Source organism: Microcaecilia unicolor, chromosome 11, assembly GCF_901765095.1.
Source record: "Microcaecilia unicolor chromosome 11, aMicUni1.1, whole genome shotgun sequence".
Lineage (NCBI taxonomy): Eukaryota > Metazoa > Chordata > Amphibia > Gymnophiona > Siphonopidae > Microcaecilia > Microcaecilia unicolor.
The window spans coordinates 153,474,133-153,487,480 of NC_044041.1; the positions used below are offsets into that span (position 1 = coordinate 153,474,133).

General features: G+C 43.0%; 1 protein-coding gene across 4 annotated transcripts in view; it reads right to left on the reverse strand.

Annotated features, from left to right (window-relative positions):
• ERCC2 (ERCC excision repair 2, TFIIH core complex helicase subunit) overlaps positions 1 to 13,348 on the reverse strand; it is a 455,444-nt gene that overhangs the window by 138,112 nt on the left and 303,984 nt on the right. For all 4 annotated transcript variants that reach the window (XM_030217434.1, XM_030217436.1, XM_030217435.1 and 1 more), the window contains 2 exons: positions 3,471 to 3,541; positions 2,596 to 2,739 (listed from right to left, as the gene is read on the reverse strand). In XM_030217434.1, coding sequence (XP_030073294.1) covers positions 2,596 to 2,739; positions 3,471 to 3,541 — 215 coding nt within the window. The remainder of the gene's footprint in view (positions 1 to 2,595; positions 2,740 to 3,470; positions 3,542 to 13,348) is intronic.

The following is a 13,348-nucleotide window of genomic DNA, read 5'->3' on the forward strand; positions in this document are numbered from 1 at the left end:
CCATAGCCAGCTGTCTTAATAGGGGCCCAAAAAAATGTTGCTATAACGGCGGAAGTTGATTTACTATTTGGTAACGGCAGGCTGCCTGGTTTCGGCCTCTGCAGGAAATGCACTGATATTCCTGGCTTGCCAGTGGTGCTGGTGATGGTTAAGCATACCTATTTGATATCAAAGCTCATTGTGCTGTGAAGGAAAAGACTGCTGAATTTTCAAAAAATTTAGAAAGATTATATCAAATGGCTTGATCATCAGGGGAGTGTTCCACCATCTGCTGCTCCTCAAGTATGCCATGTTCCACTTTTATGCAGTTAGAGGTTATTGGGGGTAGGGTTTGAGAAGCGGGGTCATGGGCAACGGGAAGTGCATTATTCTTTGTTACGGTATGCTGTATTTGGCCATGTACTGAAGGGTCACAGTACATATCAAGCTTTGTTCCTACACTGAGCCATATGCTTGTTTGGATTTATTGTACTTTATGATATAAAATAAAAAACAAAATACCCAATCTCAATGTGCCCTACCAATGATCGATGTTGAGGCAAGTGGAGACCTCTGTGATGCTGATGCATCACCAGTGTCTAACGCAGCTCCCAGAGCCAAGGAGACTGATGCTCCTTATGCTGCAGCTGATGAACCAGACTTGCTGGTGCCATAATTTGCGCTGCTTCTGACAACCTTTAATCCCTTTCTTTGACATCTGTGAACAGTGTTTACAAAAAGAAGGATTACGGTCAGGCCCCAGGCAGGCACCCTTAGGCCTTGAACATCCCGGTCGGGGTTCATCTAATCATCAAGCCGTTTGATTTTGCCTTGGCTATTTTCCCTGAGATGTCACAGAAAACTCCCAGTGGTTTTAAAAAGTGCACAGGGTGTACTTTTTAAAACCACTGGGAGTTTTCTGTGACATCTCAGGGAAAATAGCCAAGGCAAAATCAAATGGCTTGATGATTAGATGAGCCTCGACCGGGATGTTCTAGGCCTAAGGGTGCCTGGTGAGCCATGGAAAAGAAAGGAAACTTAAGAGCCAAAAATCTGACTACAAAACTAAAGAAGGGAAAGATTCCGGCCCCATGCAACATTTACACAACTAAAGGGAAAAGAAACAGCAGAGCTATTGCCAAAAAAATATACGAGTTGAGGTGCATAGAAGGAGAGCGTCTTCTCTGCTCTGTGGAAAAGTAAAGATTAACCTGGTCCTGTGTGACAACAGCAAGCAGGAAGAAGTGCACATGCACTGATGGCTGCTTCCAATAACTTCTAGAAATAGAATGCTGGGGAACCATGCTGGGGCTTTGTCGGTGACGTTGTCTATTAGTGAGAATATAATCATCCTGCTTGTCCTCAAAGAACTGAATTCTCTGACCTAGCTCTGCGATGTCCACCTTTAGCCTGGCAAAACGTTTTTTGATCTCACCTCTCACACTGGAAATATTGTGTTTAAATTCCTTAAACCATCTGCTTTTCCAAAAAATTTACCAAATACATTGCTCCCTCCAATACCTTTTTGTTTCAGGCTCTATCTTTCGTTTCATGCTGCTCGCACAACTGGTATCATCCAACATTTTGGCATCATCAAAGCCCTCAGAACTGCTGTCCAGATACACGTATGCTTTTAAATCAACTTTCTTCCTCGTCACCATTAGCTGACATCACTTCTCCTCCAGAATTTTTCTTTTTTTAATTCCTTCACATCAACATAGATTGCACAGGCCTACATGTCTACCCTCTCCTGAAGATTGAGAAACGCTGGCCAGGTGTGGATTGCAAAGGATCTTCATAAGGTGATGTCATCAAACCAGAGGTTCTGCATCTCCATTTGCTGCAAGGAGAGTATAAACCCATGCATCCGGAATGGTCTAGACCAGGGGTAGGCAACTCCAGTCCTTGAGAGCCGCAGGCAGGTCAGGTTTTCAGGATAGCCACAATGAATATGCAGGAGATAGATTTGCATACCATGGAGGCAGTGCTTGCAAATCTATCTCCTGCATATTCATTGTGGCTATCCTGAAAACCTGACCTGCCTGCGGCTCTCGAGGACCGGAGTTGCCTACCCCTGGTCTAGACGGATGATAAGCAAATGTCCATATGACTCCAAGATCTCTCTTCCTGGATGGTGACTCCTAATACAGAATCCAGCATTATGTACCTACATAGTACAGATTAGTTTTTATTATGTGCATCACTATGCATTTGTACAGTGTACGAAATAATGGGAAGCAGAAAAGGGCTTATTATGAGGTCTGCACAAAAAGAAACTAAAAATTTCTGTTAATATTCTCAGAAGCTGTAGGGGTAGATCAGTTAATCTAATACCTGGAGGGTGTGATAGGAAAAAGGCAGATCACAATCTGGGGCAACTTTAAAAACTAGTCAAGTTCTGGAAATCTAAACAAAATAGAGGAAAAGGTTCAGCACAGAACAGTGCTACGACTTGTCAACTTTTTTTTTTTTATCTAAGATGTCATCCAATAAAGATCCTAAGATCAATATGACAAAAGGGGAATATGTTACCTAGTTTACAATATAGAAATAAGGTAGTAGAACAGGAATGGCACATACTTATAGCCTGGGCTTTGCTTTCTCTTTTTATCTTACCTTGTCAGCGAAGACCATCAGGCCATAGTCTGTTTTACCCCGGATAGCTCTGCCCACACATTGGGCTGCGTGCCTCATTGCATCAAAAGTCAGGAAGTCATTTTCCCGGATCTGGAACTGATCCCTCAGATATTCCAGGCGTGCCTGAAAGGCAAGAAAAGAGCAAAACTAGGAAGACGTGCACTGTACAGTTGTGGAAAGAGAAAGGGTGATTCTTGGTTCTATAACAGAAGATTATTATTATGTTATTTCAATGTTCTAATTGTGTGCTTATTAGATATTCCATCACTATTATGCTTACATCATATTATATCTCTGTTTTTTTAATTTCAGTGCTGTTAAATGTGTATATTTTTGATCCTGTTTCATGGTAGTCTTATTATTAGGTTTCAATTTGATGTTTTCAAGTTTTCCTCTTTCATTGTATTTATGTTTATACTTGTTCATTTTATTATTGTTATGCTATTAACAAAATTGTAAGTTTGATGTTAAACTGTACCTACTGTACACCGCCTTAGGTGAATCTCTTCATAAAAGCAGTTAATTTATCCCAATAAATAAAAAATAAGATTAAAACTTGGTGTTGCAGAGCAGAACTAAGGTGAGCTGACAGATCTGTCTGATGGAGGAACTCTCTTGGGCAGGAGTGAAGTGTACTGGCAGGGGTATTTCTATTTCAATTATGATAGGCTAAAATAATAAAGAATTTGAGAGTATGCATGTCCTAGTGGTTAATATTTTGGGGCAACTACAGGAGACCCAAGTTCCATTTCTGGCTTAGCATTCCATTTCTCAGAATAGCCGGTGAGAAGGGGAAGAATCAAAATCTGAAGATAACTGCTTGCTAGGCCCAACTCGATTCTGCATAAACCCACCTTGAGAATCCGGCTTTGAGTGTAGACATACGGAACCCCGAACATGATCACAGCACGGCCAAAGTGGTGAACTGCAGAAGTGAACAGAACAGAGAGGAATCACAAAGCCTTGTACTATTAAAATACTCTTTAATAGTTCCAACAGAAAATACAAAATAATCTGGCACATAGGATAGGACTCAATATCCAATGTTGGACAAGGGGTGCACTGAGAATCTGTCTTTCCATTACGTAGCTTCCAACTATTCCAGAACCTGTGGGATAGTTGTGTCCATCAACCAGCTGGTGGAGATACAGAACTGAAAACTAAGCTGAGACATATCTCTTTGGCATCCGGTACAGCTCCCTCAGTATTTTCTATCACCAGCAGGTGGATGGACACACTTTTCAGCCTTTGGTTCTGAGTGATTTGCTCCTGGTCAGTGGAGAGCATGGGACAGAGTACCAGTCCTAATTCTTTGTCATCCAGGGTAAGACTTGTGGAGAGTGTGAGCTTGCAAGGAGCAGCCAGCAGTGGTAAGTCCGACTAAAGTTTTGACTCAGATCCACTCAGAGAGCTTTAAGTTCTACTTGGTGCAGGGGAGGGTTCCTGACTCACCGCTTGGGACTGCGTTGTGCTGCGCTTATGCCAGTCAGGGTTGAATGATAACTTCCGTGGAGGCAGTTAAGCAGTTTTTCCACTGTGGGACCCACTGGCCAGCATCAGGGCGTTGCAGGGCATGTAAGCCAAGATGACACGGGGAAACGTTCAGTGGAAGCATGTCTTCGAATTTGGCGCAGCATCCAAATATGCCAGGGAGTTTGGGCTCTCTGGCAGGGCCAGTGTGCAGTTTATGCAGGAGAGCATGGGAATGGGTGCCATCTTGTTGGTGCCGACTGGCAGTGAGGAACAGCCTCTGTTTGATCATGCGCAGAGCAGAGTCACCATTTTAAAACCTCCGGGCCCGAAACAGCATTCAATTGCATCGAGATCTTTATTTTATTTAGTTGGGGTTTTTTTTTTTTAATTTAATCCATAAATATCAAGTACACATATATCAAACTTGAAGATCAGAAAAATAATCAAATATCCACCTAATCAAAAGGAAAAATTACCTCCATATTTAGTCCACAATATTTGAAGGGGTCAAAGGGAATAAACTAAACAGAAATCTGCAGCTGGTTCACACTACTCTAATGGCTGGATGTTAGGACTCACTAATACCTTCCCTAGCTTTAATAAAAAAAAAAAAAAATCAATCAATTGTTTAGGTTAAGAAAAAGAAAAGAAAATTTAATTATATAATACAACACTACAGGAAATTTCAATATAAAAGTGGCACCTAAAGCTCTTTGGAAACTGAAGCGTACAAAACCTTTTTTCCCTAGAGAAGTATTTTGCAATTTAGTGCGGTCTCTTGTTTTGGGTCATCTTGATTACTGCAATGGTATGTACGCAGGGTGCATGGAGCTACTTCTCAAAAAATTGCAGACTGCTCAAAATACCGCTGCAAGATTGATCTATGGTAAATCGAAGTTCATCAGCTCCAGACAATTATGAGAAAAACTGCACTGGCTACCTGTCAAGGAACGTATAACATTCAAACTTGGCGCCCTGGTGCACAAAATCCTCAACGGCGAAGCTCCAGCTTATATGGATAATCTTATCCTCTTGCCACCAAGGAACTTGAACAAATCTTCCCGATCCTACTTGCATCTCCACTACCCCTCGTGCAATGGCCTCAAGTATAAAACCAGCCACGCATCTACCTTTCCCTACATCAGTGCACATTTGTGGAATGGTCTATCCAACTCAGTAAAAGCTACCTCCGAACAACAGGCTTTCAGAATCTCCCTGAAGACCACTTTATTCAGGAAAGCTTACACTGCAGCTCCGCATTGCCTTAATGTCTTCTGATCCATTACTGTTATGTGACCATACTGTATTCCTTACCTCCTTCTCACTTCTCTCCCTCTGTCTCTCCCCACCGACTACCTCGCCCTTAATGTGTCTATTTGTCTATTACTTGATTGATGTGTCTTTTTATATGGCTGTTAACCTTTTGAACTAATGTAAGCCACATTGAGCCTGCCCATGGGCGGGAAAGTGTGGGATATAAATGCCAAAAATAAATAAACCCTAGGCCTAAGGGCCAAGAATTCTTTCCTACTCTTCTGCGTCACCTGCGAAAGATCAGGAAATATAAGTATACTAGAACCTTTGGAGTTTATATTGCTCTTACACCAGACCTATTAACTGAAGCAGAGACAATCAGAGTTGCTGCAAGGTGCTTCAGTTTCTCGTCTCGCTGCCTCTTAGGCTCCTAAGAGATTGTTGTAGGAGGTGGAAGGCCTCCAATTATTTAATGTACAGAAATTAATGTCTCATATGTTGGACAGAGAGAAATGAAGGTTTCTTTCCTTCTAATCATGAGAAGCTTGCTGGCATGGCAATTACACTATAAGCCCTGATTGCCCACAATCTCTCCCACTGAATATGGTCAGGAGACAGAATTCTTTCCCATGCCCTTTGAAGTAAGGCTACTATCCAGGAGAGAATTACCCTTTTTTTACAACCATGAGAGGAAGACCAGGTAACACCTTATTTCCTTCTCTGCCTAGAACAATTCAAACACTATCCCTGGAGTCAATAGCAAGAGAAACCTAACACCTCTATAGCAACTCTATAAGGAAGCAGTAGTTAAACTTTTGTCTCCTCTTTTAGAATAGGGGAAATACTAATTAAAGGTTCTGAGAAATGTATTCTTGTGTGAGGCTGTAAAGATGAATAGAAGAGGTCCAAAACATTTGGACAACAGATCAAATGCATCTTCAAAAGGAAATATAAACAGATGCTATATATTTCTTTATTGTCAAGAGATCCTGCCTGACTGTAAGATGCTAATTAAGGGGGTAAGAAGAAACCCTCCCTCCTTCTTGTGCTCCATGTATTGAAAGGGAAAAGAAATCCTATATAATATTTCTCTGCCAGATAGGAGGCTGGTCAGTGTGCAGCGCTCCTGGTCTCATGCCAGAGAACTGGGAGACTGCCCTGGCCAACTTTCCATTGTAATTTCCATTTCTATATATGTTCTCATTTCTGTCATATTCTAGACTATGACTATTTCTTATTATTTATCCTAAATCTCTGGATAAAAAAATAAACCTGTGTTTTCCCCCAACGGAAGCTTCTCTTGGCTCTCTTTTCTGTATTTTTGTTTTAAAGGCTTTAATCCACCTGTCAGAGTTTCTTAAAGGTATAGTTGAGAGGGTTTGTGTGCGTAGTATTGCTGGCCTGATTGGACTCCGCCGGCCGCAAGAACAGACGCAAACAAAAGTGTTTCTGCTCGGTTATTTGAACCTAGGATGGATCTTACCGCCCGACGTCGCTGGACTGGAGTCAGCCGTCTGCTAAGAAGTGCACGTGTTGCAACGGCCAATGTCCAGAGAGTGGGCCTCGACAAGGCAACTGACCAAAGGATGAAAGTGTTTGGATCTTAAGAAACAAAAAGTGACCGGCGACCAGGATAGGCGAACGGTCAGGATTCCTGGTTCCCACCGCTGTGGCCTGGGTTTGACTCCTGGGATGGGGACTGGAGGTGAGAAGACAGCGTGGTAAGTACTTCATTTCACTTTGTGGGGATTGTCTTTGTATTCCTTTATTTGTGTTCTCTCTCTCTCTCTTCATTCTAGGACTTTAGATTAGAATCTGTTTAGTTATAGTTATGCAGACTGCATTGGAGCAGGTCTCCACGGCAGTGCCGGCTTATAGAAATGAAATTTTAAAGTGCCACCAGAAATGGGTTAATGGAACTAAAAATATCTGAGCATTAATTGGCCTCAGACAGGCAGGTTTGACAAAGAAATTCTAACAGCTTTGTGGATAGAATATACTAAGAAATACAGTAGGGCACAGACAGATTCAGCAAGGTACAGTGAGGACAGACTACACACAGAAACCAGATTTCTCACAGTTCCAGTGTTGGAGCTGTGGGCAAATAGGACACTAAGCAGAGGCTGCGGGACCAGGAGACAGCGAGATGCAGGTCCAGCCCCCAGATATCAAGCACTGCCTGGGAAGGGGGAATTTTCTTTCCCCTGGGAATCCCAGGGGAAGTTCAGGGCTCCAGTGACTAGCTGAGCAGCAGGTTCTGAGGGCAGAGATTGGGCTAGAAGATCCTGTTGTGGAGGGTAGACTAGCTACTGTACCAGTCCAATTTTTGATTGACACAGGGGCTACAATATCCACCATAGGCTTGCATCAAAGCATATGCCCATTTCCCTTTTCCTCAGAAACTACCAGCACAATAGGATTCTCTGGACAGTCCCAAGAATTCAGATATACAGTGCCTTTGAATTTAGAATTGGAGGGAGAACAAATAGAGGCAAAATTCTTGTATGCCCCGGATTCTCCCATTAACTTACTAGGGAGAGATCTACTGACCAAACTGGGGGTGCAGATTCTCTGCAGAGAAGTGCCCTTGGAAGATTTCAGGCATTAGGAAAAGTAGGAAAAACACTACAGGAAACAAGTTTGTTTTGTGAAGTTTAAATATTGGTCACACCTTTGAACTGAAGCAGTAAAAGGACTCCTCTTTGTTCTGTCTACCTTTGTGCAGCTCATATGTATTTTGAGGCATTTTTTTACTGGCATACAGGTCTAAGTAAAACGTAGGGAAGGGTAGAACTTTAGTGGAAATAACACAGCAAAAAAAGGACTTGTGCTTAATATATAGGACACTGACAGGATTAAAAAGAAATGTATATCTCTACTCCCCACTATTGCTAAGATTGCCTAAACTATGTGTTTGTGCATCCTCTCCATTAACTGAATTTAGGAGAGACATTTAAGGGCTTATATTATTCATGATCTTTTCCTTTCTCCTCTCTCTCCCTGCATTTTCCACTGTATTTCTCTGCTCCTCTTTCAGCCATGCTGGCAAGATCAAATTACTTTCTCCTCTACACTGAAGACAGGGGTAGGGGTCTGCTCTGCCTCCCTGTAGAGTTAAACAGTGTGCCTTAGTAGGTGTTCAAATCTGCTGTTTACTTAATACAAATTCCATGTTACTTTGCCCTTTGTGAATACGGTTTCTAGATAAAAGTTTGTTTCATGATAGGCTTGCTAAAAATTCTTAAGTGTCAGTCTCAGAATGTGTTTAAGTTATTAGGAAATTAATTGGTCCACATTCCAGTATGATTAAGTTTGTTTTTGCAAGATTGATAGAAAATATGTGGTTCCATCCCTTTTATAGGGAGTTTTTAGTTTTAAAATTTGACTAACAGGATAACAGAAATTAATTGACAATAAGCGTTTTTTTTCTTAAAAACAAAGTAAGATCTGTAGATTTCTGCAAATAGCAAGCAGCCCTGACACTTAAATGTTAAAACAAAGTGTTTATACCAACAGAGCTAGGAGCCAGAGAAGTTAATGCTGCATTTCAGCTTATTTTATATTTATTGTGACCTCTTGTCAGGCAGGTTTTGTGTCTTTTCAGACCAGAGATAGGGGTACCTTGTGAAAAAACCAGTGCTTTTTTTGTGCCGGTACGCAACGGTACGGTGTACCGGCACCTTTTTTTGCCCCCCCCCCCCCCCCCCCCCCGCGTCACTGATCAGCAGTTTTGGTGAGCATGGGCAGGGTGTAATGTTTTCTTTCCCACACTCTGCACTGTAAGGGTCTCTCCCTCTCTAAAGTATATCTATATCTGATACTATCTTTTACCTAGATACTATCTTTGCCCCATTTTTTCTCTATCTGTCTCCCAGAATACTGATGATGTCTCTTTATTTCTCAATAATACCCAGAACCAGAATTGCCATTGGTGCCAATTTGTCCCTACCAACTTGCAGATCGGGCCTACCTGAGAAACCACCGATCCTGCCTATGAACTAGCCTTGATTTGAGAGTCCACTGAAAGTTTGCAAAATCCACACCTTTTGCTGTCCAGATGCACTACTACTACTACTACTATTTAGCATTTCTATAGCGTTACAAGGCGTACGCAGCGCTGCACAAACATAGAAGAAAGACAGTCCCTGCTCAAAGAGCTTACAATCTAATAGACAAAAAAACAAAGTAAGCAAATCAAATCAATTAATGTGTACAGGAAGGAGGAGAGGAGGGTAGGTGGAGGCGAGTGGTTACGAGTCAAAAGCAACGTTAAAGAGGTGGGCTTTCAGTCTAGACTCAAAGGTGGCCAAGGATGGGGGCAAGACGTAGGGGCTCAGGAAGTTTATTCCAGGATACAGACTCTAGGAGACAGCATGGGCTAGGGTTTCATTGTTGGTGGTTTATGATTAAATTGTTTTACTATGTTTTTGTTTGTTGCATGAAAATAAATAAACTAAAGACCAGCTGCAAATGCCTTCATAGTGGTTTCCATCACTACCACCTTTCCACGTTGCACTGCCTGCACCAGACTGATCTTACGCTTTGAACATCTATACACTACTGCAGCAGAATGTTATTTGCTTTTTGTGGACTTAATGGACTCATTCAAATGACCACTGCCCTTTTCCTTCTCAGTACTATTTTGCCTGATGTTGTATTTAAGTACATAAGTACATAAGTACATAAGTAGTGCCATACTGGGAAAGACCAAAGGTCCATCTAGCCCAGCATCCTGTCACCGACAGTGGCCAATCCAGGTCAAGGGCACCTGGCACGCTCCCCAAACGTAAAAACATTCCAGACAAGTTATACCTAAAAATGAGGAATTTTTCCAGTCCATTTAATAGCGGTCTATGGACTTGTCCTTTAGGAATCTATCTAACCCCTTTTTAAACTCCGTCAAGCTAACCGCCCGTACCACGTTCTCCGGCAATGAATTCCAGAGTCTAATTACACGTTGGGTGAAGAAAAATTTTCTCCGATTCGTTTTAAATTTACCACACTGTAGCTTCAACTCATGCCCTCTAGTCCTAGTATTTTTGGATAGCGTGAACAGTCGCTTCACATCCACCCGATCCATTCCACTCATTATTTTATACACTTCTATCATATCTCCCCTCAGCCGTCTCTTCTCCAAGCTGAAAAGCCCTAGCCTTCTCAGCCTCTCTTCATAGGAAAGTCGTCCCATCCCCACTATCATTTTCGTCGCCCTTCGCTGTACCTTTTCCAATTCTACTATATCTTTTTTGAGATACGGAGACCAGTACTGAACACAATACTCCAGGTGCGGTCGCACCATGGAGCGATACAACGGCATTATAACATCCGCACACCTGGACTCCATACCCTTCTTAATAACACCCAACATTCTATTCGCTTTCCTAGCCGCAGCAGCACACTGAGCAGAAGGTTTCAGCGTATCATCGACGACGACACCCAGATCCCTTTCTTGATCCGTAACTCCTAACGCGGAACCTTGCAAGACGTAGCTATAATTCGGGTTCCTCTTACCCACATGCATCACTTTGCACTTGTCAACATTGAACTTCATCTGCCACTTGCACGCCCATTCTCCCAGTCTCGCAAGGTCCTCCTGTAATCGTTCACATTCCTCCTGCGACTTGACGACCCTGAATAATTTTGTGTCATCGGCGAATTTAATTACCTCACTAGTTATTCCCATCTCTAGGTCATTTATAAATACATTAAAAAGCAACGGACCCAGCACAGACCCCTGCGGGACCCCACTAACTACCCTCCTCCACTGAGAATACTGGCCACAGTATTTTGTGAATCAGTTGAAGTTTTATTTTCTGGTAGCTGCATTCCATTTTCATGCCCCCGTTGCTCTGTGTTTTATTTATTTCTGTGTGGACCTCCCTTGCACAGCCCTCATGCTACATTTACATTTCTGGACACTCACTGGTTTTACATTTTGGTTTTCTGGGAAAGTTATGTTTGCCTGCAAATTACTGAATTACCTCTAAATGTGGGAAACAAAATGCAAATTATCCTCTACCCCTGCCAGGTATTTACCTTTCACTTTTGCTATCTTTCCTTTGCTGCCCTACATTTTGGAATAAAATGACCTGTAAATCCCATGCCTAGCCAGTACTGCGCATCTCTCTGATTGTGTGGGCTGTGCATTCTTTGTGCCTAGTTCTAACTTGGCCATCCCCCTGTCTCCTAGTCCATTACTGATAATTTGTTTTCTCTCTAAAGATGTTTTCCCTACTTACACTCTGTCATGTCATAGTGGTTCTGTATATGAACATGCTCAGTTCTGATCTTTGCTTTAATTTGTTCTCTTTTGCTTCTTTTCCTTTTCTGCATTACCAACAAGGGTTCAGGCCCTGCTCTGGGCAATACTGATACTTCTGTCTGTATGATGCACCTTCTTCCTAATGGTGCATGGCAGTCCCAGCCCTCTCTTAATCACTCTGCTTTCTTTTCCAGTTACCTAGGCCCCCTCACTGCCTGCTTGGGAGCCTCTAATATGCACGCACATAGAGTAACACATAGCAAGTCATTCTATGCCGTCATCTACCATGTTACTATATTTTTAGTGGGACACTAATTAGGTTTGTGGTTCTTGGGCTCACCAGGCCTTGCCTCCTAATGGAAAGATACAATTACAAAGGTCTATTAGACATGTCCGGTTGGGATACTTTCACTTCATGGTTCTCTCGTTTAGGTTCCAATATAAGATCTCTCTCTATTGGACAGTTATGTTTTATTGTTATATTGATCCTATCTTGTTGTTTGCTTGGTTGCATCTCCCCCTGTTTACGCAAATTATGCACTCCACCTAAAATCCTTTTTATGTCAGCAAATACTTACTACTACTACTACTACTTAACATTTCTAAAGCGCTACTAGGGTTACGCAGCGCTGTACAATTTAACATGGAAGGACAGTCCCTGCTCAAGGAGCTTACAATCTAAAAGACAGGTGTACAATCTAAAGACAAGTGTGGAGTCCGTCTGATAGGGAATATTATATTTCACGAAAGGTTAGGTGCCGAACGCAGCATTGAAGAGGTGAGTTTTAAGCAGAGATTTGAAAATGGGTAGGGAGGGAGCTTGGCGTAGGGGTTGAGGAAGATTGTTCCAGGCAAAGGGTGAGGCAAGGTAGAATGAGCGGAGCCTGGAGTTGGCAGTGGTGGAGAAGGGAACTGAAAGGAGGGATTTGTCCTGTGAGCGGAGGTTACGGGCGGGGACATAGGGGGAGATGAGGGTAGAAAGGTAGTGAAGAGCCGCAGACCGGGTGCATTTGTAGGTAAGGAGGAGAAGTTTGAATTGTATGCGGTATCTGATCGGAAGCCAGTGAAGTGACTTGAGGAGAGGGGTGGTGTGAGTATATCAGTTCTGGCGGAATATAAGACGTGCGGCAGCATTCTGAACGGATTGAAGGGGGGATAGATGGCTAAGTGGGAGACCGGTGAGGAGTAGGTTGCAGTAGTCAAGGCGAGAGGTAATGAGAGCGTGGACGAGAGTTCGTGTGGTGTGCTCAGATAGGAAAGGGCTAATTTTGCTGATGTTGAAGAGGAAGAAGCGACAGGTCTTGGCAGTCTGTTGGATATGCGCAGAGAAGGAGAGGGAGGAGTCGAAGATGACTCCGAGGTTGTGGGCAGATGGGACGGGGAGGATGAGGGTGTTATCAACTGAGATGGAGAGTGGAGGAAGAGGAGAGGTGGGTTTAGGTGGAAAGACGAGGAGCTCGGTTTTGGACATGTTCAGCTTCAGGTGGCAGTTGGACATCCAGGCAGCAATGTCGGATAAGCAGGCCAATACCTTGGCCTGGGTCTCCGTGGTGATGTCTGGTGTGGAGAGATATAGCTGGGTGTCGTCAGCATAAAGATGATACTGAAAACCATGAGATGAGATCAGTGAGCCTAGGGAGGAGGTGTAGATTGAGAAGAGAAGGGGTCCAAGGACAGATCCCTGGGGAACTCCAACAGATAGTGGGATGGGGGTGGAGAAAGATCCATGAGAGTGTACTCTGA